At 33.4% G+C, this 25,485-nt stretch overlaps 2 protein-coding genes, 1 long non-coding RNA gene and 1 pseudogene across 4 annotated transcripts; 1 reads left to right on the forward strand and 3 right to left on the reverse strand.

Annotated features, from left to right (window-relative positions):
- Positions 1-1,429: 1,429 nt before the first annotated feature.
- LOC120157827 lies at positions 1,430-6,200 on the forward strand. The gene is made up of 3 exons (XR_005519173.1): positions 1,430-1,667; positions 1,814-4,930; positions 6,065-6,200. It is a non-coding gene; the product is annotated as an uncharacterized LOC120157827 (long non-coding RNA).
- Positions 6,201-7,667: 1,467 nt separating this feature from the next.
- LOC120157788 (OVARIAN TUMOR DOMAIN-containing deubiquitinating enzyme 9-like) lies at positions 7,668-13,002 on the reverse strand. Of its 2 annotated transcripts, none has more exons than XM_039168809.1 (10): positions 12,606-13,002; positions 12,285-12,523; positions 11,845-11,918; positions 11,342-11,396; positions 10,419-10,493; positions 10,228-10,301; positions 10,088-10,139; positions 9,054-9,138; positions 8,390-8,446; positions 7,668-8,070 (listed from the first exon to the last, which is right to left on the reverse strand). In XM_039168809.1, the coding sequence occupies exons 1-10, from the start codon at positions 12,925-12,927 to the stop codon at positions 8,021-8,023; spliced, it is 1,083 nt and encodes a 360-aa protein (XP_039024740.1). In that variant the 5' UTR covers positions 12,928-13,002; the 3' UTR covers positions 7,668-8,020. The 2 variants fall into 2 exon arrangements, with proteins under 2 accessions (XP_039024740.1, XP_039024741.1); XM_039168810.1 differs by having other exon boundaries at positions 10,088-10,136; positions 12,606-12,993.
- A 2,552-nt stretch (positions 13,003-15,554) lies between these two features.
- LOC120157782 lies at positions 15,555-18,639 on the reverse strand (annotated as a pseudogene).
- Positions 18,640-19,481: 842 nt separating this feature from the next.
- On the reverse strand, positions 19,482-22,195 carry LOC120157818 (serine/threonine-protein kinase PCRK1-like). Its single transcript, XM_039168830.1, has 5 exons — positions 21,995-22,195; positions 20,985-21,396; positions 20,394-20,654; positions 20,169-20,291; positions 19,482-20,083 (listed from the first exon to the last, which is right to left on the reverse strand). The coding sequence occupies exons 1-5, from the start codon at positions 22,006-22,008 to the stop codon at positions 19,607-19,609; spliced, it is 1,287 nt and encodes a 428-aa protein (XP_039024761.1). The 5' UTR covers positions 22,009-22,195; the 3' UTR covers positions 19,482-19,606.
- Positions 22,196-25,485: the final 3,290 nt, after the last annotated feature.

A 25,485-nucleotide genomic window follows, 5' to 3' on the forward strand; every position in this document is an offset into this window, starting at 1 on the left:
TGAATAAAGTAAATTGAGAATGTTTCTCTCATAATAAATTTTCTATAAAACTCGATTAAATATAATTGATTAAAAAAATTAATTAGTGCAGTAATCTAATTAAAGAACCTAAGCTTCAGGTCAAATAGTTTACAGTGGTTAACGAAGGAATTAATGCAATGGGAAAGTGGTTGACTTTTGACGAGCCGATAGCCAATTGAAATCGAAGAAGAGAGTGGTTAATGGAATGCACGAGCTTCATCACTTTGCATTGTACATAAGCAAAACTCTCCCATTGTCCAACGCATCAGCTTGTACTATGACCAGCTATCATATTGCTTAGCTATCACATAGCCTCACTACCCTATTTAAACCCAACCCCTGCTTCGATTCCCCATCGGAGAACTATCTTCCACAAACCAACAATGTCAACCACTTTCTTATTCATCATGTTTTTCTTCTACATCTTCCTTCTTTTATCTCCCTCATCTCGGATAACCAGATCGAGTTCTGGAATTGTAGCTGCAAGTGCCACGAGACCATTAGTATCCAAAGCTCAAGATTTGGTCACATTCTATCTAAAACCTGGAATGGAACATGGTTTTCATAAACAAGACGTGAAGGGTTGCTTGCCTAAAGGGTTTCATCGTACATCATCACCTAGTCGGTATATAAATGATCGTACTTTCAATTTGACAATATGTTCAATGACTTCATATGTTTCGACCAGACCATGAGAAATTTGATCATATATGAAGTTCGTTCGTGTTGGGTATAGTATATACATAGTGTCCTTCAAACTAACTATATATGTAGGTAGATGATGAAGTTTAAAGGTTATGTAAGGAAGAAATTAACGGAGATGTAACTCTGTGTATGTATGTATGTATATATATATATATATATATATATGATGAATGATATGGTAGGGAATAAGAAATCAATTTGTTTGAATTTCTATCATCACTATTCTTTCAATTGGTATTAATCAAATTATATAGAAATATTTGTTATATCCCTCATGATTTATCCAAGAGTTGATTCATGTATTGAGTCATGTGAAAGAAGAAAATATTTCCAGTTCAGATAGGCTTGAATAGGTATTGATTACTCACTAAAAATTTTCAATAAAATTGAATGTCAAATTAAACAAATATATCTAAATATGTGTTCACGTTGGACATAATTAATTTATTAAGAAGGATAAAAGTTAAGAACTAATTAGTTCTTTAATCTTCAATACAACTAGCAGTTGTTGGCCTCTGGAGGTTGATGGTAGACTTGTATTCCAATAAGGTATTTGTACTGTATTTTTTGTTAATATAATCCTATTTAAATTGTTATATGTTAAAATAAAAATTAGTACTTCAATTATTCATCCTATGTGTTGATATCTGTATCTATATCTAACTAACCCTCCCTGAAAATTCCTGAAACCTTTTAGAAATAAATCCAGCATCTACTCCAATGATTTCTCAGCGCTTCTCCTCACGATTCTCCCCTTTTCTCAAAACCTTGATTAATTCCAATTTTCCAGAACACAATTCTGGTTTTTTTCTGCAACCTGTTTGAAAATTCCATGTTCAAGCTGTGATGGGTTTCCTTCGAAGTGAAAATCAATGGGCTTGGAGAGATGAAGAGTTGGATGATGCGCAGTTGACAGTAGAACAGCTGCAAATTTGTTGCGAGTCAGTTTTATATGGATTTCTCTGTTTTTTTTTTTGGTTGAATTCCATAAAATTAGATTTTGCAGAAAAATTGTGAATGCTTTGTTGAAAATCTGATTTCTTATTATCTTTTCTCATCCGCTATTTCTTATTATGTTTGGAACCAGAATTATGTTCATTGGAAAGAGCTTTCAAGTCCTTTCACTTTTGGTGCCAAGAATAGTAAGATTATTGTGACAACCTGTGATGATAATGTAGCAGCAATCGTGAGGAACGTTCCGACTTATTATCTTGATGTCTTATCAGATGATGATTGTTGGAAGTTGTTTGTAAATCATGCATTTGATGCTACCAGCCCCAGCAAACATCCAAATATGATGGAAATCGGTAAAGCGATCGTTAATAGATGCAATGGTCTCCCTTTGGCTGCAAAAACACTTGGAGGTCTTCTGCGTTGTAAATTAGACCCTGATGATTGGAGTAAACTATTACATAGCAACTTTTGGGACATACTACCAGATGATGCATCCAATATTCTTCCGGCATTTAGATTGAGTTACTATTATCTTCCTTCACATTTGAAACGTTGTTTTGCGTATTATTCTATTTTTCCTAAAGATTATGAATTCCATAAAGAAGAGCTCATTCATTTATGAATGGCTGAAGGTCTTTTAGAGTTTTCCAAAAACAATGGTGATGCAGAAGATCGAGGTAACGAGTACTTCAGAGATTTGAGATTGAGGTCATTTTTCAACAATGGAAGGGGAAGAAAAGTGGTTTTGTCATACATGATCTAATTAGTGACTTGGCTAAATCCATCACTGGAGAATTTGTTTGCAGATTGGAAGGTAGTGGTGGTTCATGTGAAGTAATTGAAAGGGCTCGTCACCTGTCCTGTGTCCAAGAAAATATGATGTGCGAAAGAAATTCAAGAGATTACCTGAAGGTGGTGGTGGTTATGTGAAAAAACTCGTCATTTATCCAATGTCCAAGAAGAATATGATGTGCAAAAGAAATTTGAGGCTTTACCTAAAGCAAAAGGTTAAGGCAAAAGGTTTAAGTACATTCCTAAACATGAGGTCTTCTTATGCTAGCAATGTGCTAATTCATGATTTGCTGGTTAAATCAAGCTTTCGAGTGCTTTCTTTGGCCAAGTACGAAAATATCGGTGAATTACCAGAAGAAATTGGTAATCTGAAGCATCTGCGAAGTCTGGATCTCTCAGAAACATCGATTAGAAGGTTGCCGAACTCTTTGAGTACACTGTATAATTTGCAAACTTTAACGTTGGTTAAATTCAAAAACCTTGATGAGACATGGAGTAATTTGCAAACTTTAACGTTGGATCTCTCAAATGTCGTATCTTTGGAGTTATGGAATTGTAAATTTTGCATTTCCTTGCCATCACTTGGGCAATTATAATCTCTCAAATCTCTCCTTATTTCTAGGTTCAGCGGAGTGGTAACAGTGGGTGATGAGTTCTACGGGAATGGGCACGCTTCAGATAAATCATTTGGATCTCTTGAAATTCTATGCTTTGAGGATATGGCAGAGTGGGAAGAATGGTTTTGTTCGAGTGATGAAGTTTTCTCTCTTTTGCAAGAGCTGTTCCTAAGAAGCTGTTCCAAGATTGTGAGAAGCTTGGAGGCTCGCTTCCAACAGCACCAAGCCTTTTCAAACTAAAGTTAGAAAAATGCAATGCATTGCAATTGGAGCCATTGCCCTGCCGGCTTCGAGAGTTGGTGATCATAGATTCAAATATTGACAGTTCCATATTGGAACAGATGTTGCAACAATGCACTCATCTTGAAAAGTTGTCCATGCGGGATTGTTCTGGTATCGCATCCCTTCCCGACTCTAGTGTGCCTATTAGGCTGAAGCAATTGTGCATCATAAGCTGCAAAGTCTTGAATTGTTCCAAATCCTTGTTGTTTACATCCCTTAAATCCTTGCAGATAAGAAGCAAGAAGTGTCATCCGCTAGAATCTTTCCCATTAGGATCATTCCCTATGTTAAATAATGTTTCTTTCTAGGGATGTGAAGACTTGAACTTCATTTGTGCTTCAAAGGACTCTCACCAGCAGCATCTAGCAAGCCTCAGTTCTTTGAGTATACATTCGTGCCAAGATTTTATATCTTTTCAAACCCAAGGCGGATTGCTCATCACGAATTTGACCAAACTTCGTCTTTGGGATTGTCCAAGTTTAAAATCATTGCCAGAGCAAATGCAGTCCGTCTTCCCATCCCTTGTGATGTTGGCAATAGGAGATTGTCAGAAATAGTCATTTCCAGAAGAAGGTTTGCCCTCCAAATTAAAATACATCACTATCTTCGGAAGTGATAAGATCATTGCGGGGTTGGTCGCGAAAAGGGAACGTTGTTTGCAAACACACCCTTCACTTACATATTTCGAAGTCTCAGATACAGAGTTAGAGATGAAGAGTTTTCCGGATGAAAATCTGCCCTCTTCGCTTACATCTCTCACTATCTCTGATCTTCCAAATCTTAAGTCTTTGGACTTTAAGGGCTTTCAACACCTCACATCCCTTCAACGATTGTATATCTACCATTGTCCAAAGCTCCAAGCGCCAACAAAGATGCTCCCACGTTCTCTTTTGTATCTCTTCATTGTGACTTGTCCATTGCTGAAGGAACATTGCCAGGAGGAGAAGGGAAAAGATTGGCACAACATTTCCCATATCCTTGTCATTAAAATTGACAATGAAGTCATTCTATAGAAGGGACAGTTGAGTAGTTGACTGAGGATAGGAATGCCTAAATGAGTCCCTTACCATCCTCACGCAGGTATTCCCTTCATTTTCCTTAACCATCCATTTCTGTTTTTACTTCCGTTACTCAAGGTTTGACTTGTGCATTTTTTTTTCTCTTGATTGAGTTAGATATGCAACTTTTGTGTTTTTCCTGGAAACCACCAATAAAACCAAAAAATCATTCACCTTAGCTTCTCTCCATCCCTCAGAACTTTGACAAATTCCAATTTTCTTGGGGACAACTCTCCTTTTTTTCAGCACCTTTTTTGAAAATCCCATCTTCCAGCTTTGATGGGTTTTTTCTGAAGAGAAAACATTGGTTTTGATGAGAAATTAATGGGTTTGTGGGGTGGGGGAATTTGGAATCATTAGTGCTTGGAGAGGAGGAGGGAATTTGGAACAGTTGGATGTTGCGCCATTGACAGTTGAATTGCGGCAAATTTCCAGTGAGAGTCAATTTGATAGAGTCATTGCTGAAGCTCAACAACTTGAGGAGTCTTAGATTATTCTTTGGTTTGATTATTCTTTGATTTGATATGAATTTGTATGCTTTATTTTGTCGTTTGATGCATCGGAGAAAGAGTTTAATTTTTCCGGCCAACGCACGAAAGGCTTTGTTGAGAATCGGATTTCTTTATAGGCTTAATATCAAAATAAGTGCTCAAACTATATCGTTTTTTTCAAATAGATGCATAAACTAATTTTCGTCACATTCAGATGTCTAACTTTATAAACGTTACTTATTTAGGTGTCTTGGCTGGTAACGGTGTTAATTTCCCGTTAAAAGACACATTTCACAACTTGGTAATTTTAAAATTTTTATTTAAAATTAAAAAAATTAAAATTATATATTTAAAAAAAACACAAATTTTGAAATAAATTCAAAACTTTGAAAACCTCCATTTTAACCCCTAAACCCACATCATCCATCGACGAAGTTCCACCCGACCTCCCCTCCTCTCGGCAACCAAAACTCCCATGAAATCATGATCGGTCGACAGCTTATCTACAATGAATCAACGTTTTAAATTGCTCGAACGCTAGAATTAAAATTGCGATTCCACGTGATTCATACGGCCAATCGACGAAAAATATGACAGTGTATGTGTAGGAGGATGGTAGGGACTATGTCGATGGCGGTGGTCGTGGTCAGAAAGGGCAGCAACGGCGGATTAAGGTTATGATTTGGGATTTTTGGGTTGTTTTATAATATAAGAAAAGTTAGTATTTTTTATAATTATCATAATATTTTTACTATTTTTATTTTAAAAGATTCATAATCACCAGATTATGACACGTATCACTTAACGGTGGAAATTAGCGCCGTTGACGACCCGAGCACCTAAATAGGTAATGATCGTAACGTTAGGCACCTGGATGAGAAGAAAATTAGTTTAGGTACCTATTTGGGAAAATTGGTATAGTTTGGGTACTTATTTTGGAATTAATCCTTTCCCATTTAATGTTATCATTCTAAGCATTGAGATTTCGAGTTTGATCAAAGTTGTTTTAGAGATCCATTGAGCATTGAAATTAATTTCCAAAAAGTCTTTCTCGTTGTAGAATCCAGATCAACATGTTTTAGCGTTCCATTTTCTTATTGATATTTCGAGTTTGATCCTAAAACAAAGTAGATTGAACTTGAAGGATGGCAAGCTGGTGCAGAGAATGTATATATTTGAAGCCGAAATTGGAAAAATTGGCAGCTGATTACTATCCGAGGTTAGATAAGTTCCTTTTTAAACTCTGACACTATTAGTCCGGTCTATCACAACGAACCTAGCGTGGTTCCCTTGTGTGTCAAATCATTCTGGTTTGTCATTTGAATTCTGCATTTTTCTTGAAATACTCATGGTGTACATTCAAATATGGATATGTAAAAATGACCTTCCAAAGACTTCTGAATATCCTTTAAATGCTTAGAAAAACTTTGGAAAACTGAATATTTCCATGTTGGACACATTCAACATCTGGAACGTGTAACTATAAATGCATCTATGTTCCTACATGTGTAGTTGGACGTATAACCCCTTTTTTGTTATTAACTTTTTCATCTGTCAAAAGGAGTGTACTTGGGAGATTTTTGGCTCAAGTTGATAGAGAGATTTAGGAGATCAACCTCATGCATCTCATTGCAAAATCCATAAGCTGTATACAAGTGTTTCTCCCTGTTGTGGCTTTAATTTGAAGTCCATTGGGGGATATGAATCTTTTCCTACCATTCATTAAGACCATGATCTCTCGACTCGTTTAGTGTAGAAAGAGTTGTTTTCTTCATCATTCCATGGAACTATGTAACTAAAAATGTCATCAATAGTTTACAGCTAGTTTGAAGGAATTCAGCATCTCATGATGTTCATATGCTCGGCTCCTTTCTTCTAATCCTTGTTACTACGGATGACAGATGACGGAGTCGAGCAGCCGCTTTTCTGAATTCTTATCATTTCTTCATCTGATACTCCAACTTCAATTTTCTTGAAATACTTGTGCCTAACACATTTTCGGATACAAATATGAGGATATGATACTCCAAAGACCTTTAGAATATATGAAAAGGCTTAGAAGAAATTGTATGCACGTGTATCGTACATGTGCATGTATCTGATACTCTTAAACAGAGAAAGAAAAGCATCTAACATACAGTTACCCTATCCTTGAATCTTGAGATTTTTATTTTATTTTATGTTTTTGCACTTCCCACTATTGGATCTCTTCTAATACACGCATGATCTGCTATATTTATATAGTTATGAGTTTATGATTGAGCTGAACTGATTATTCCTTTATGCATGTTTCGATTCAACGTCAACTCTCCAGAAAAGGCTAATAATACAGGTTAGTATCATTTCTTTGGAAAACATAATTTCTACATTCAAGCTGTTCATTTTTTTCAACCCATATTCTTCAGTGCTACAACTACAAGTACATGAAAAAATTGAACACAAAAACTGCATATCGGACGCATGCTTGTATCTGGTAATGGTGCACTTTGATAGTTTGATTTGCTTACAGTGTTGGTCGCACTTGTTTTCAACTGATAATGGTTTTAGTATTACAGTTACGAAGAGAGCAAGAAACAGGCTGAGGCGATTAGTGGCCACAGAGCATATTTGGTTGTTAATGATTGATAGAAAATGAATGTACCTCGTGAGTTTTAAGGACATTTTTTCTGTCTCTATTAACCTTTCATGTTCAGATATAAGATTTAGCGGATCATGATTACATTTGCATGCCTCCAGAATTCAATTACTTTGTAAGAATAAATAAATAAATAAATAAACAGAAGGAATCAGAGAACCACAACGAACTTACAATGAAGATGCTATGCTGTTAAACTACTTCCCTAACACCAATTGGAAAATTAGAAAATAAAGTAAAAGGGTTTCGAAAAGGTCACATATATACACACATGAAAATTGCATGTACAAAGAAAAAAAGAATAGTTAGTTGCACCTTTCTCCAAGGTACTACTAGCAAAAGCAGACTAAAGCCATCCCCAAAGGAAATCTACAACCTTTTGAAAGAGACCAGAAGCCATATAAAATGCCCTTTGGAAGAGGTTTATATCTAAATTTATGGTCGACATGGTTAGCCATCCTCCCTTCAAAGTATCCACCATTTTTTCCTTTTCTTGCTCTCTAGCATCGGTTGTTCTGGACATTAGACGTAAAACGTAAAATATTGTGTCAATGGGCCATGATTTGTAAATAACTCCGCTCAATATGAATATGAATATGATAATAAGTTAATAACTACATGATCTTGTATGATGAGAAAAAATAAATCTTGAATACTAGTACATGTCTGGCACGGTTGAGAACACCAACTTCTTTTCTTTTTTTTTGAAGTTTTTCAGGATACTTGGGGTGATTATACCTTATACCCATGTCCGAATATTAGGTATCCTACTCGGGTTAAATTAAGAATCACAATGAAGTTCAAATAGATGCATGTTGATGTGTTTAGGGTTACCTTCTTCAGGATAAATCGAATTATAGTGCACCTCAGCCCAGAAACTCAAGAAAATAACTGCAAAATCACCACACACAAACAAGCAAAATGGAAGTGAGTATTAAGTGAAGTACACACAAAATCAAACATCCAGAACGGCCATGTTAGACAAATATAGCACTACGTAATCCAATTCTACAAGGTGGAGTTCCTCGATGGTGCTATTCTCAGTCCTAGATTCATGATGGAAATCTCTAAACAACTACACAGTACTATAATTTACAGCAAATGCAGACAACTCAAAAATACTATTTTACACAAATTCAAGGAGTACAAATGGATCATGGTGTGAGAAAGAAAATCTCACAAAACTGCATACAAATGTAGTTTATATAAAGATCAGTAAGATTAAGGATCCACGAATTCCACAACCAATGCCGTTCACTAAGAGAGAACACTTGTATACTTTTCTTTTACATATCTGAATTTGTGGTTTTTCGTTTTTATACAGCAGAAAATATTGTATGTGCAAGAAACAAGTATTATAACCTGAATATTTCCCTTGAAATTTTAAAAACCAATGCCTGAACATCTTACCTATAAGAACCATGATCTAATTATATTATTACCACTTCCAATAATAAACCCAATAAAAAGATAGGGATGTAAAGCATTGAGATCTTACTTCGTTCAGACTTTGGATGATGTGGAAGGATCTCAATATAGCATGTATCCTTAAAGGAAGTTAATACAAATATCTTTACGCCATACTGCAATCAAACAGAAAATTTACATTAGTTATCTATTAAATGGTCCAGACCAGAATATACAAAACTGTTATTGCAAAAACATTCCAAGATATGAAATGTTAAGTCTTAATTTTATTTACATATATCTGTAAAAATCGCTCTTCATAGAAACTCGTCAAGCATACCGTGCATGAAGCTACAAACTAAATCATTTCACAATTAGTAATTGCAAAAATAAATAAATAAATAAATAAATAAAGTCCAATACTTTCTACAATAGAACTTTAAATTGCATGGTATATTTTATACTATGGGATATATTTTATTACCCAAGCTTGAAAGCCTTAAGAATCTAACGAATAGGAATGAGACACAAAATAAATTACTTGGATTCAGGTGTGTCTAACATGGGTATGCGTCCAACACAAGCATATACAATTTTTTCGAAGATTTCCATGTATTCGGATAGTCCTTGGAGGTTGGATACGGATGTTGGACTCAGGTGTATGTCTAACATGGGTATGTGTCCAACACAGATGTGTTCAATTTTTTCCAAGATTCCCATATACTCTAAGAGACCTTGGAAGTTGGACACAGGTGTCAGACATTGGAATTTCAAGAAAAATAAAGACTTGGAGTAACATAGTCCACAAATTGTGACCATTTTCATCTATTTAGACAATGTGAACAAAACTTTGCTCTCAGATAATTTTCCTTGTGATAACTGAGTTCACCAGCACAGGTACATGTAAGTATTTCTTTCAGAAGCTAAACATCCATATAGAACTGAAGTGGAAAATATTCATAAAACGTTGTGTAAAAGAAAAAAACATTTCACATACTAACGAAGTTTAAGCCTTATGGTGGTACAAAAGTTATGGTATAGATTCAAGTCCTTGCAATTCAACAGTCTCTTGGAAAAAAGTAGTAAAACCACGTTAGAAATTAGAGAGTTTGGTCATTGACATACCAAATCTGCAGCTGCTTGCAAGGTAACGTGATCACCCCATTCACCATTCCTGCTTCATCAATGGAAATAACTATACTAAGCATGAAAGTGTTCTTAGAAAGTTTTCTAGTCAAATCATAGAACGGAAATGAATTTTTTACTTGCTCATTTTCTTCAAATAGTCACCATAAGCCATTGGAACATAACCCCCGTAAATCTCTGAATTCGATGTAAGCTAATGAAATCAACATATCACGAGAGTAAAAAAAACATAAGACCAACAGGTTGAACCATGCGCCAAAGAAACTAAATTAGCTAAAATAAAGTGGAACTTACAAAAAAGCCAACCAACCTGGTAAACAACTTGCTGCCTCACAAACTTGTGGTGATCTTGAGAACGGTAAAGTTGATCTGATAATGAACGAAACTGGAACATATGAAATAAGAAAAGTTACTTAAGGTAATAACAAAGTGGTCTAATAAAAACTACAAGGCTACGCAGTCTTAACTAAATTTTGTAAAATGGTGTATCAATTCAATTTTGCTTTAATAAAAGTTAAGCATCAATCACTGACGATATTCTAGAGAACATAAGCCCTCAACAGAGTTTCATAACTAAATTTTGTAAAATGGTGTATCAGTTCAATTGGAAAATAAAGCCAAATTAAATGGAACCGAGAACTGCAAACTAATTCCTCTAAATATATATATATATATATATATTTCCATGTGCTTCAGTTTGTTGGATGCATAATCTGAGTAACTAATGACCAGAAGAATCACCATACTTATTGTGCAAGGTTTTAAAACACATAAAAGCTTTTCAACCAAATAGAAAAGAATCAGTGAGGAAGACAAATGAAAAGGATTTTTCCACATTTCATTACTTTAGAAGTCCATACAAACTTGGGGCCAAACTATTCACATTTCAATACTGAGCATTTTTACCACATCCACTAAGTTATGAACTGTAAAATGATTGCTAGAAGACCTGATTTCCATCATCCTATAATAACTCTAAGCAGACACTACAGAATTACCATGAATATTACAAACAGTGAAGTACTGCAAGAAATTCATGTTATATCTATTAGCACAATAGGTTTTCAAAAGAATCTACATCCAATATGTTCATATGCCTTATTAAGGCCCCTTTCAACCAATATGTTTATGTGTGGGGATCTATATCTCACAAATTCAGAAGAGAAAGCACCTGTTCATACTATTATCCAGTACTACATATCTTTCTACCGGACAAATAAAATGAAAACCAACCTGACAGTTACCGTCTCCTTGAACCTTATTCTCAACCAGACCATACAACTGCAACCTGAATGGTAAAACAATTAATCCTAAATTAAAATGCTATTAAAACATAACATTTATAAAATCAGAAAAAAATTGACCTAATAAATTTACTGCAAAAGTATTTCTTTTAAGAAAATGGAGAAAAAAACAAAATGAACCATTTTGGTAAAACAACTTAATCAATAACATGTTGGCTAAAGATACTACCGAAAAAATGATTGAGGGAAGGGGAAAAATAATTACTAAAATGGACCAATACAAGAGTTGGAACATTTTACAAAATTACAATAAAAAACCCCTAACAAATAAATTTATAATCCTACTATTTTAAAAGAAAAAAGGAATAAGGTGCAAAGGGCCCCTCCATCAATGGAAAATAGTTAGGGTGATGAAATTTATTTGCCACAAAATAATAGTTTAAAAAAAATAGATATGCCATTAACTACATAAAGGAAATTTTCAAGCCGAACCTATTAAGCAGCCTTTGATGGTCTGAAGTTTCTTCATCAACTGATGGTATTTCTCCATTAATTTTAGGTACATGCTGGACAATGCAAATCGTCAAAGTTTATACAAAGGAAATATATCATATGAGTTAATTTCAGCACGTGATAAACAGTGATCTTTCCATTTCCACAACATTGTGTACCACAAATCATACACCAACTTAAATATAGATTTCATAACATTCATCAGAAAATTTGGTAACCAATTTGCAAAATTGCAATCATCATTAAACTAAACATGTTATACACATGTTTTTTCAATAAACAATAGAGAAAAAGAAACAAATGGGCAAATCCTAACTAAAAAACACAATGACTGCAACAAAATTATAATAAATATAAAATCAACTAGAGATTGAAAGAGAATCCCAATAAATAACAAAACCTTCCAAGACTGTACTTACAGGAATAGCAACCATGTCATTCAACCTCTTCTCTACTTGACCATCGAGAACAGATGACTGATCGATTATATCAATACACAACATGTCTTCACCTTGACAAATTTTGTCTCCCATGCCAGAGTCACCACCTTGTTCGCAACTACTAATTATAGGATCATCTAAATCCGACTTTCCATGATTAACTTCATTTCCACGTCTTTGGTTAAGATCTTCTATGATTTTCTGCCCACGTTCATGATCTATACAATAGCACCATTTGTACATTAATAAAAGCCAATACAAGCATTGAGTCAGAATGCCAACTTCAGAAGTTCCAACTACCAGAACTATGTTGTCTTCCGGGAATAACATTCCAATCTTGAGCAAGAATGGAATCTTGGCTAAGATTGTTAAATCCAGATGCCTCTGCAGCAGCAAGTCGCGAAAGTTCCTCTTGAAGGGCATGTGCGATAACCACATCATTCTCCACATTTACATGTTCAGGTTCAGGTTCTTGATAACCCTCTCTAATATATCCAGTTTGACTATCGTCTTTGTCATACTGCATGACACTTCCACTGGCACCAGAATGGCCAAATACACAAACTTGTAGATCTTGGAGACCCCATCGAACAACGTCAGGATCTATATCACATGTAATCATTATTAAATTTATAAGACAACACCATCCACGTTCCTAACTGAATGTGTAGACTCCACAAAAGGAATTCTGCAGACAAGAACATAAAAGTAAATTAATCACAATTAGCACATGATAATATAACCATACAATAACAACAATAATAATATGCAAAATGTCCAAAGAAACTAGCATAGAAATTTCTTAAAATAGATTCTGGAAGAACACAATAACCTAAACCTAGAAAACAGAGAGAGTAATCATTCACGTGAGAACAAAAAGACCAAAAAGAAAACAAAAACCAAATTCCATATTCCAATTTCTTAAAAAAGGCTTATGGTTTTACAGATATAACAATCACAACAAATATCGTTACAACAAAAATTCTATAACATGATATAGTTGATTTGAATTAAGTTGCAACAACCGATATCCAGTAAAAAATTCCTCATATTACTTAAAAAGAACCAGTGAAAATTAACATATACAATGAATATCAATATCAAACAGTTTATATTTTCACTGTCTTTGTATTAGACTATATTTTAATCTCATTCAACAACTCATTGTGATGAATGAAATTTTAAATCCAGATTCATGTCTCCATTTCAATTACAATAATGAGATTATATATAATCTAATCGATAAATTTTTTTTCTTACATTTGGTTCTAGATTCTTTTCATTTCTCACAATCTTGTTCATCATTATTTTCCTCACATCTTTATATTATATAAGTTTTAAAATTAACAAGAGACAAATAAATTCCACCAGATTTTCTGATATTTTTCTTGAACCGATTCTTTCACAGATCATTGAATAAAATATCATTAATTTTCCTTACATATCTCTAAATATAGCATGCTTCAAAGGTTCCTATATACAATCACTCTTTTCTCATGCCTTCAGAAATCCAGTTCATCTTCTAAGTTTCCATGAAAAGTAACGAATATTTCCAATATCGGAGATTTTAAGGGATATTTAAAATATATAAAATAGAACAATGTATGAACAACAAATCAGGAAAAACTACATGGTGAAATTAGGGATTTTAAAAAAAAATCAGGAAATCAGGAAAAAGATAAATAATTGATTACAATCCTACCTGAAGAGGTTGAAGAGATTGTAAGCCTGGAGGAGAAGCCAAAGCCGAAGCCGAGACCTTTATACTTATCTTCTATTGCTTTACCCACCCTTGGGTAAACTGCAGGTTTGGTACCTAAACTTTATTTTGTTTCAAAACCATATCTAACATTTAGTTTAGGTTTCATTTTCGTACCAGTCATTAAAATCTTAACATAATTGTTGTTCGTGGAATTTTTATGGGTATATTATATCATTCATTACTCAACTAGCTTCTTATTCCTATTCTGGTCACTAAAGTTTAAATATTTTAATTTAACTACACAACTTTCAATTTTCTCATATTTTAATCACTCTAGTTTATTTTATTAATAATTTTGTGACATTAAATTTTTATTATTATTTTATTTATATATAATTAAAATAAAAAAATTTGAAAGTTAGAGTGATTAAATTAAGATTAATTAGTAATTAAATTAAAAAATTTAAACTTTAATAACCAAAATAGGGGCGATAAAATAGTTGAGTGATGAATAATGTAATTTTCCCATAATAAAGTGCCACGCCCAATAGTTTCGTTAAATTTTTAACGGCAAGGTACCAAAACGGAAAAAAAAGTAAATATTAAGTATGATTTTGAAAAGAAACGAAAGTTTAGATATCAAAACAAGATAAAAGTATTAGTTTAGGTACTAAACATGTAGTTTACTATTTATTTTTTAGGTTAAATTACACCACAGGTTATTAGTAAAATTATAGATGACACATTATATTTTAAAGGTTATAAACGGGTCATTGATTGTAACAAATTAGTTATTTTAATGTTAAATAAGTAAAGGATGTTAATTTTTTAGTTGAAATTAAAAAATTTGAAGGCTTTCTAACGACAAAATAAATTAATTATAATCGATTAATTGAATGATTTGTTCGTAAATATTTTGAAGGCTTTCTAACTTTTTTCTTTTATTGGAATTATTGAGAAATCTAAATTTTAATTTGGAGATCCTAATATAATAATTGGATTATTATATAGTTTTAATAAGCGTGCTTTTGCATCAGTCTTTATTATTTAAAGCATTACATTATTTAATGTATGTTTTTCAAATTTCCACTCTAAAAATATATTATATTTTAACGATTTTTTATATGATTATAAAAATATCCGCAACCTCTTTCAAATTTATATTAGTCAGATTGATTCAACTTGGATAATGATTTAATTATAAAATATGAATAAATTCTAATATTTTAAACGAAGGTTTCAAAACTCAAACAAATAAAAATGATATTTACCATACAAACCTAATCCAATGAAGAAAAGCAACGTTGAAAACTAAATACACCTAAAACACAACAAACAACGTGTGAACAACTTGGTACTTAATTCTTGGCTTATTCCGCTGTTCCTTGCCATCTTTCCAACCAAAAGCAAAACTTGAGGCGATTGTCAAGCAATTATTAAAGAATTGGTGGTCCATGTGTTACTTATTGTCTTCCATGGGAAACTTGGTAATAAAGGAATGTTTAAAAAGGGAATTCCGTGACGCATTGCATTACATGCCTTTTGTTATACTATTCTAACTTATCACGCATGATGTCTGCAAATCTACCTGTGGACTCTTTACTGGTCTGACTCTTGTGATTGGTCAAATTGGGGCGGTTCGTTTATACCTACAAGATAAAGCTACCTGTCCATGATCCATCGGAAAAGTAAAACACAAATTGGGTATTGGTTTCTGTTACAATTTCGGAATTCTGGTGAAAGGCTACAAGATTTGGCAAACAGGGAGTCGTACAACTCGGTTTGAAAAATACCATCTTGATATCGACTTCTAATCTTCAATGGCGTTTCCTCCTCCATCCGACTGTTTTTCTTGCTCTTGTTGCTCTGTAAAACAAAATATTTGACACCACTGGACGTTAAGTAATCAGACTCAGACAATTACAGGATAGCACATGATCCCAGAAGTTCAACTATTCAAGTATAAATAAAGGACTATGTCCATGGGGTCTGGGGAATGTCCCAATGTACCCAGCTATGTTGTCCCAACTCTTTTTTCTTTAGGTATGGGATATAATCTCCAAGGATCCTCCAAATATGTGGGATATCATGAAAAGAATCTAACATTACCCGTATCAGATTCATATCCATATCCGAATAAATTGGGCCCACAACCTTCCCCCCGTCTGCAAAAGAGGATGTTTCCGGGTTTGACCCCATGATTAAGCGTATAACACCAGACCATTACACTGTTAAACCATATAACTAAATGTGAAAACTAAAACTAAAAAACACACCAACTTCCTTTATATATATATATATGTATGTGTGTGCATTTCACATGGTACACAACTCTTTAACTGGCAATAAGCTATATTACTAGGGTGTGAATGTTAGAATACAAGTATTTATCCATGGGTATCTTCGATTTTATTTTCAAACTTTTACACGTAATTGGATGGTCAATTGGTCATATCCCCATCCATGTCCAAAAATGTGTCCAACATAAGTGTCAGCTGATATATGATGAATCCGATCAAACGGCATAGGTAATCAGACTTTAAAGCAGATTCGGAGCATGAATCTCATTTTTTTGGCTAATATTAAGGTTCCCATGAAAATTGAATCTAATTTGAATAGTCTGTATGTGTAGAAGAAATAGGTCGATTTGCTTACCCATAAGTTTGAATATTGCCTTCTGTGTGCGCCTTTCAAGCTTATCGAGCTTCTTCTGGACATCCCTTCGAAGATCCCAGTTTGGTTTCTTGGGACCAATGTTGACAAATGGATCCTACACCATTTGATCCACAATTAGAACAAACAGAAAGAAACACCGTTTGGTTAAACATGATATTGACAATAAACAAGCACCTCTTTTTCTTCAGGTGCTGGAGGTGCTGCTGCAACAGGGTCTTCAAACTTCAGCAGCACGGGAGGAGCAACCTTACCATCCTGAAGCTGTTTATCATGAGGTTAGTAATTTCGGAACTTCATGCTAGGGTTACTGCATAACAAAAAGACAAGGTACGCATGTTAATGATGACAATTGTCCGTGAAAGAGAAACAAGCAGAGATCCAAGTCAACAAACATTCTATAACTTTATGCTGAAAACTCTATGGTATGAAAAAAGACCAGCAGCGAAGTTGTACGTTTTGATGATCAGAATTTTTGGTTCAAGGAAAGTAAACAGATAGCCCTCTTAATATAAGTTATGTGATTCATCTTGGTACAAGTAGTAAACAACAAATACCTAAAATATATTGAGATCTACGAGTAGGCCGGAAAGTGGAAGGAATTAAGGAAGAACACTGTTGTTCATTTTTCAGGAAGGCAATGAAGAACAAGGGTTACACGTCTCAAGAATACCTTACAATCCCACATTTGTTCAACTTGCAAAAGCTGAGATGACATGAATGGATAGGATCATTGCCCTCATCCTTAATTTTCCTTTCAACTTATACAACTTTGGTTCAACGGAAAAATCAGAAGGATACAAAAATTTTCAGCAGAACTTTATGTTAACCTCGTTCCTACCACACTAGAAAGCATATCCCTTGGAATAAAAATTCCCCGGTCCGCCCAACTTCTCATCCTTCTTAACAAGCAAAGCCTCTTAGAAACAGAGGCAATCCGGGGTCCTTTCCACCACACAACCAAAAGCCTTCCTGACCTTCCTCTTTTTCCAAATTATCCGTAAAAAAGGAAACACTAGCATCTCCTTGCTGGTCTAATTCTGAAAAAGGACACCCAAAACCAGCAAGCAGCTTCATGCGGAAATAATTTTTCACACAAAGTCCTATTTGGTGCAAGCAAGCGACCAATCCATACCCCAATATCTTAGTACTTGAATGCATATTTTATTTAACACTCCAAGGTGTGTTTGTGCGTGTATAAAACAAAATTTTAAAGAAAAAAATAACAATCCAACATAATCAAGACTAATGAAGTTGAAATTGAGAGAACTGTTGAGGCTCAAGTTTCTAGCATACTGTTTCTACTCAGCTCGAATCATTTAAACCCTAGGTATATTAGTCAATTTTAAATATGAAACATGATATTCCTATACCCTTAGTCCAAAACAACCATATTTCACAAGATAAACAAAACCCATCATTAAACCAATGGTTAAAACATAGTTAATATTAAATTTATGCTCAATAAAAAAGGAGAACGAAAAAAATCAATTTCTGGGTTGGAAATTAAACAAAATATGTAAGCTTTCATGCTATTCCTGTGCATGTTGTACAAAACAGCCATATCTCCACAAGATAAACAAAACCCATTATTATAGCATAATGCATACTAATTTTATGTTGATAAACAAAGAAAAACGGAAAAAATAAATAAGACGTTTTAGTTTCATCCGTTTGATTCTCAGCAGCTTCAATAGAATCTTCATCTGGGGCATTCAATAGTTCCTGAGCTGCTTTAAGAGCCTTAAGCCTCTCTCGACGTGACGCAGCTGCTTGTTCTATCGACTCCTCTTCCTTAGCCATATCTCGTCGTTTTCAGTGAAGTCGAGCTGGGGTTTCTCTTATATAAATGGGGGATTACTTGATTTTAACTTCTTAGCGAGTTTTCTTGGACCTTTAAACCATTTCAAATACTAAAATCGAGAGTGTGAATTTCATTTTCATTACTTGATCGGTCAATGAATTTTCTCCTGCAAAGAAAACCTTTAACCTCTAAAAAAACCTAATTTATCCATTACAAATTTAAATATTTTTTATATTCTTTTTTAATAAGTAAAAGCAAAATAATATACACGAACGTTAAGTTTTTTTTATTTATTTAGAAGGGTTATAAAATAATATTTATTTAAATATTCTTAATCATTTAAACATAAATGTTTAAATATATTAATAAACAACATACTTAAATTTAGGACATCTAAAAATAAAAATCATTCATTTTAACCAATGGTATTGTGCTAGGTAATATCATAATTCAAATTAATTGATACAATGGGAAGTGTCTTTTTTTTAAATATACAATTTTCTTTAAAAAAAAATAGAATAGTAAAATGAAAGGTTTTTTTTCATATTTAGATGATATAATATTAAAATTAGTCCTCAATATTTATTAAAATAATTATTTTGGTCTCTATTTTTTTTTAGTATTTTAGAATTTTATTTTAGGGCAAAAGGCCTACAACATTTTACTAAATAGTCACTTTAACCCTTATTCTTTTATTTTGAAATATTTTGATCCTCAAAATTTCATTTTAAGATAAAATCCTATTTTTTGTATTAATCATTTGTTAATTAATAGTTTTCATCTATGGATAAGTCTTTTTGTCTCCAAAATAAAATATTGGAGGTCAAAATATTTTAAAAAGAATAATGATTAAAATAATTATTTTGATAAATGTTGGAGGTTAATTTTGATGCTATGCCTTTTTTGATATCTAAATAGAAATTATAAAAAAAATCAAATTCTGTCAAAAAAAAATAAAAAATAAAAAATAAAAAAGAAGAAGAGAAAATTCAAGGAGTTGAGAAAAAATAGTTCAATTTTTAGAAGATATAAAAATATCTTATCTCAATGGTTTTTACCAAGATTGTAAGAATTCAACCAAATGCAAACCACGGTCTGTTAACAAGTTCTCACAATGTTCGGCTACCATGTTCGCCAAATCAAACATCCATTATCCCCACTTATCACATCAAAAAACCTTCTTTTCCAGCCATCTCTTTTCGATATATTCGAACTCTTCGAATCCAATTGAGGGCTCACCATATCACTTGATTCAACAATCATGTTCACCATTTCCATAACTTCACTCATTTTGGGACGTAGTTTGGGTTGACGAGCCAAGCATTTGTTAGCCACAGCAGCAAGTTTATGAGCTGACTTGATCGAATACTTGCCATTGAGCCTAGGGTCGATGATCAGCCTGAACTTTTTTAGATCGGAGATGTGTGGTCGGACCCATTCCAAGAGCTTTTCTTCACCTTTGGGGCGGTTCCTATCCAATGGACACCTTCCGGTTATGAGTTCGTAAAGGAAAACTCCATAGCTCCAAACGTCACTTTTGACCGTGAGGCGTCCGGTTTGAATGTACTCAGGCGCTGCATATCCAATGGTTCCCACAACCTGCTCAGCAAAGTGCACCAACTGATACATCCGCGAAGAAAAACTACAATGTTAAAAACATAATTTATAGCAACTTTGAACCTACTGCAGTTGAGACGTGGCTTAATCCATCTGAAGGTCCCAATCTGGCTAACCCGAAATCTGAAAGCTTTGAATTCCAATTTTCATCCAAAAGAATATTTGACGACTTGAAATCTCTGAAGATTATCTGTAGCGATCATAAAATAAAATTCTTTGAAACAGAGGTCATACAAATATCTCATTTACACCTTAGTTCAGTCTATTTGCATTATACAACCTTTAAGAGTACCTGAAAATCCATTCCTTCATGGAGGAATGCTAAGCCTCGAGCAGCATCCCGGGCGATTGTCAACCTGGTTGCCCAAGGAAGAGTTGTTTGAAACCGAGTTGACAAATGATCCTGCACACTCCTGTTGGGCATATATTCATATATCAGTAGTCTCTGTATTCCTCTTTCATCATCCTCTGCACAGTAACCCAATAATTTCACCAGATTTTGGTGCTCAACTACCCCTAACACATTCACTTCAGTCACCCATTCTTTGTGCCCCTGCGAACATGAAGTGGAAACAAATTTGACAACCATATGTTACATAAAAGAACATACAACATGAATAATTTCTTTTCTCAGTATGAGATATTATCTGCTTCCGACATCAAAGGACTGTTGTTTGTCCTTCACGTGTCGATCATGGAGGTCTAAATTGTTGGCTTCTCGGTACAGAATAAAGCCTATGTGAAATGAATGGTACATCATGCACAGAAATGAAGACAAATTTGCAGGCATGTTATCCATAAAGAATTCGCCCCGAACTAGAGCTTCTATCGAAGTATCAGAAGCCGTTTTTGTTACCAGTGGTTAAAAATTCAGGAAGCTGACCTGAAACCCTCTTCGGTTGAGCTGTTTAACAGCAATGTCGATTTTCTTGTGGGAATCTTCTGAGTTTCGGATTGTACCCCTATAAACACAACCAAACCCGCCTTCACCAATCATCAGGGATAGACTAAAGTTCTTTGTTGCAGTCTTCAACTCCGAGAACATGAACTCTCTGAGATTACTTTGTCTTTGAGACATAACAGCAAACGAGTTCTTGGTGGAAGAATTTGAGCTAAAATCCGAGACATTCCTGGAACTAGACTCCGACCCAGATTTTCCCATTTCGTTTTCGGTTGTCATGGAAACAGATGTGGAAGATTGCATTGAAACCGACTTAGTAGTTTTTGGTTCACCATTCTTCACTTTACTATTGAAATAGAAACACTTCATTGCCGCAAAGAATCGAACAGCTTCACTGCAATATTCACAATATCTACAAGGAATTAGTTTCGGTGGAGCAAAACAACCTTATCAATGCAAACTAAACTTTCCAGCTAATATTCATAACATGAGACAAAACAGCCTTATCAACTCAAACGACGTTAGCCTTACAAGTCAAACATGGCAGCTAAATACCATTGTTCTTTGTCTGCATTTCTTCTTCTTTTTTCCCAACAAGACTCCATAAAAAAATCTTCATCTTTGACACAAAATAATCAAAACCCAATCGCCATATCCACAACTAAATTGTAGCAAAGCCTCAAATGGGACCAATTTCTAGTGCAATAAGTTTTCAAACACCCAACAAACCAGTAAACCATGAAAAATATGTAAATTCTTACATCTGCAGTAAAGATATTCAGCAACATTTTGAACTATAAAAGACCAAAAATAACAATTGAAGACACTTTTGTGAAAAAATTCAAGAAAGAACTCACCTTTTAATAATGTTTCAAACAAACAAAAAATCAATAACAAAGTAGTCAAATTTACTGGTTCTGATGTTATACAAATACCCAGAAATCCGAAAAAAAGAAGAAGGTAAAATTAAGAACAATGATCTAATAGCTTACCAACCAAGAACCATCCACAGAATATAAGAAGCACCAAAATCAGATTATGGTATTATGTCTAGGAATTCAAGAACAATGCAGTTAAAGTGGGAAAAATGAAAAGATTTGGTTGTCATCTTCAAAAAAAGGATTTTGAACCAATTGAAGAGAATTCAATTCATCCAACGCATATTCGAATATATATATATATATATATATATATATATATATATATATATATAGTATAATTCTTTGAACATAAATATATAAGACACGTACCATCTAGAATACAATAAAGCATAGGGAAAAATATGTAAATAGTCCCCTTTGTTTTTAGTTTGGTCGACTTTGGTCACTAATTTTTTAATTAAGTGTTTTTGGTCTCATACATTATCGATACGTTCGATTTAAGTCCCTCGGAGGTTTAACAGATGTGTGACATGCCAATTATAAGATAATAAAAAATTCCACATTCACCAGCTGTGTACATTTTATTCTTCCTCTCATTTCTTCTCCTTCATCTATTATTATTTTCTTTTTATTCCTCTGCACATGGGTATAAAAATAAAAAAAAATAGTTTTTAGCTCATTTATCTCCCCTCTCAAAATTAGAAGAGAGAGAAGCTTTAGAATCTCGTTAGTTATCCGTCTCTCACCACTGACGTTAGGCATCGCTGACAACCATTTGCCACTGCCCTCTACGTGTATCTTCTTCTTCTTTCACATTAAACCACACATGACCGACCATTTCAATTCTACAAACTCATTTCTGATCTTTTAGTGTTTTACCTCGTCCTCCATCCGATGTTAGAAATCCAACACAACCCTCGCCTTGCCCATAAGCTTCCACGGTAACCCATTTAATAGCAACATTACCTGCCTCATTAGGAGACCTCAATCGTCGCCCCATGGCTGCAGTGATTGAGTGTTGGTCCAGTCGAGCCACCACCGCCATCACCACTGATGACGACATGGTTGAGTAGGCTTTCATACGCTCTAATGATCGATTCGAAGACACCTCTACCTCCTGATGGAAAATGAGTGAATTTATTGATGGGTTTAATATTTAAATTAAACTCATATTCCTTTTAATATTGCAAATTAAGATATATTCTTTTATTTGAATATTAGTAGGATAATTATTCTTTTAAATATGTCAAATTAATAGGTATTTATTATATATTTAACTTTGAATATTAAAAGATAATTATATACTTTGAATATTTCAAATTAAAATAATGTCTATTTAAATTTGAATAATAAAAGGAGTTTAAATCTTTTGGATATTTCAAATTAAAAGATAACATTATATGTTTAAATTTGAATATTAAGAGATATTTAATTGGAGTAAATCTCTCCTGAAAATCCCCTATAAATAGATAACTAATCTTCCAGGTTTTACACATCTCAGAATCCAAGAACTTCATAAATCTTGAAAAAATATTTTTCTATCGTTAGTTTTCGGTGATAGACAAAGTCAAGAAGTAATTTGTGATCTCGAAAGTTGTGCAACTATTCAAAGATCATCTAGTTGTTGTATCATGGGAGACAGACGACCAATGATCTCAAGCACCAAAGGAATGGCCGAAAATCTGTCTTAAGGAAACTGTGTAGCGACATGCCTCAACTGTTTCCGATCAAAAGAACAATCAAGGGAAGAGTATTTTTCTTTCAAGTTATTTTTATTTATTTATTAAGAAGTTTAATCTGGTTCATTTTATCTTCTCAGGTGTAATTATGGTCTCGGATTGTTATAATTCTTACAATCCTAAGACAAGTAAACTCATTATTTATCATTAATTAGGTATAATGATATTTTATAGTTATTATCATTATATTATTTTTATATATCATTCTCGGATTAATGACTTTTGTCAAACAATCTTAAGACAAATTCTAATCTTATTTTTTTCGAGATGATATAGATTTGTTTCAGTTTAATCCTTGTTGTATACAAGGGACGTGCCAGAAATTCGAAAGAACAAATATTGAGCCAAAATTAAGAGGAATTTGCGCAAACGATAAGTTTCCTTCAATTCTGAATTCTGAATTCTAAAATCTTTTGTGTTTAATTTTTTTGTGGGACATGTTTCCACCAATTACTGTGTAGGAATTCAAATAATTAAGTTTCAAAATCTTTGCAAGGTCTTTGTGGTTGCGCACTTTGTGAGGGCACATATTGAGTTTTGATAGTTCAAGTTTTTATTGATAATGATGAAATCAATCAGGTAGGTGAAATTTTAATATTTCCTTATAATATGAGGTGATTCGAAACTCTTTCTTCTACCTTTCTTTAATATGAAACGGTTCAGATATCATGGTGAAAATGAGATAGCAAATAAATTTGTTTCGGGATTTATCCTGTTGTTTTAACGGGTTTGGAAAAATCTCAGAGTTGACAAATCTGTTCAACAGAAATTGTCGTGAAAGTAACGTTACTAATTTTGTTTCAAAACGTTGTTTCTGTACGATAACAAAATCGAAAATAAACAAGAATCACTTTTATGTTTATTAGAATCTTTGATTTCATGTTGGAAATCAATTGAGGTTTTAATTCTGTTGTCTAACAGAATTACTTGATTACTATTTATAATAGAAAACATTTGAAAGTAACAATTTTGTTACTCATTTAGTTTGTAACTAAATTTTTTTGGGAGAATAAACCAGAATTTACTTTTGGTTTATTGTTGGAATTATTATTAATTCTAATTTCGTGTGCTAAACGAAATCATGATTTTCGATGGCCATGAGTCACAATGAGAAACCTTTAAAATTCTCTTAACATAAGATGTTATTTTATTTGGTAAATTAGACCAAATATCAGATGATCCTTCTATTATTAGAGATGATGAGGTAAACGTTGTTTCCATATTTATTGATGTTAAAGCTTGGGAGTATTCTAACTTCCTCTATTGAAAATATATCCTAAATGAATTATCGAATACACAATATAAAGTGTATATTATCCATAAGATGTATAAAATAATGGATGACTTTAGACCATAAATACGAAATAGAAGATGCTGACACTAAGTAAGTTTTAGAGGTCAAGTTCTTAAAATTCGTAATAATAGCACAAACGATGAGAATAAATATTTCATTACCTCTATTAATATAGCAAAAGTATTGCTATGTGTATTTGCTAAAAGAGCAAAAGCGAATTTATAGAGAAAATTATTTTATGTAAATATGAAGTTGAAAACCAACTTAAAAGATTAAGATGGTAAAAAGTGATTGTGCACAAACATGATATTACTCATGAAGTGACATCACTATATTCTCCTAAAGTAAACGTAGTAGCAAAGTGGAACAATTGAACAATGAACGCAATGCTAAGAAGTTATGAGTTGTCACAAAACATGTAAGGGAGAGAGAAGTTGTTTTGTCAACTAATAACCTTTTAAATAAGGTCCCTAGGAAAGTGAAAAAACACCATATGGGTTATGAAAAGATTGGAAACCTGTGTCATACAAACACTTGAAAATGTGTGGGTCTCTTGAGAAGGTAATTGT

The sequence above is a fragment of the Hibiscus syriacus genome, unplaced genomic scaffold, assembly GCF_006381635.1.
Source record: "Hibiscus syriacus cultivar Baekdansim isolate YM2019G1 unplaced genomic scaffold, ASM638163v2 tig00111276_pilon, whole genome shotgun sequence".
Classification (NCBI taxonomy): Eukaryota; Viridiplantae; Streptophyta; class Magnoliopsida; order Malvales; family Malvaceae; genus Hibiscus; species Hibiscus syriacus.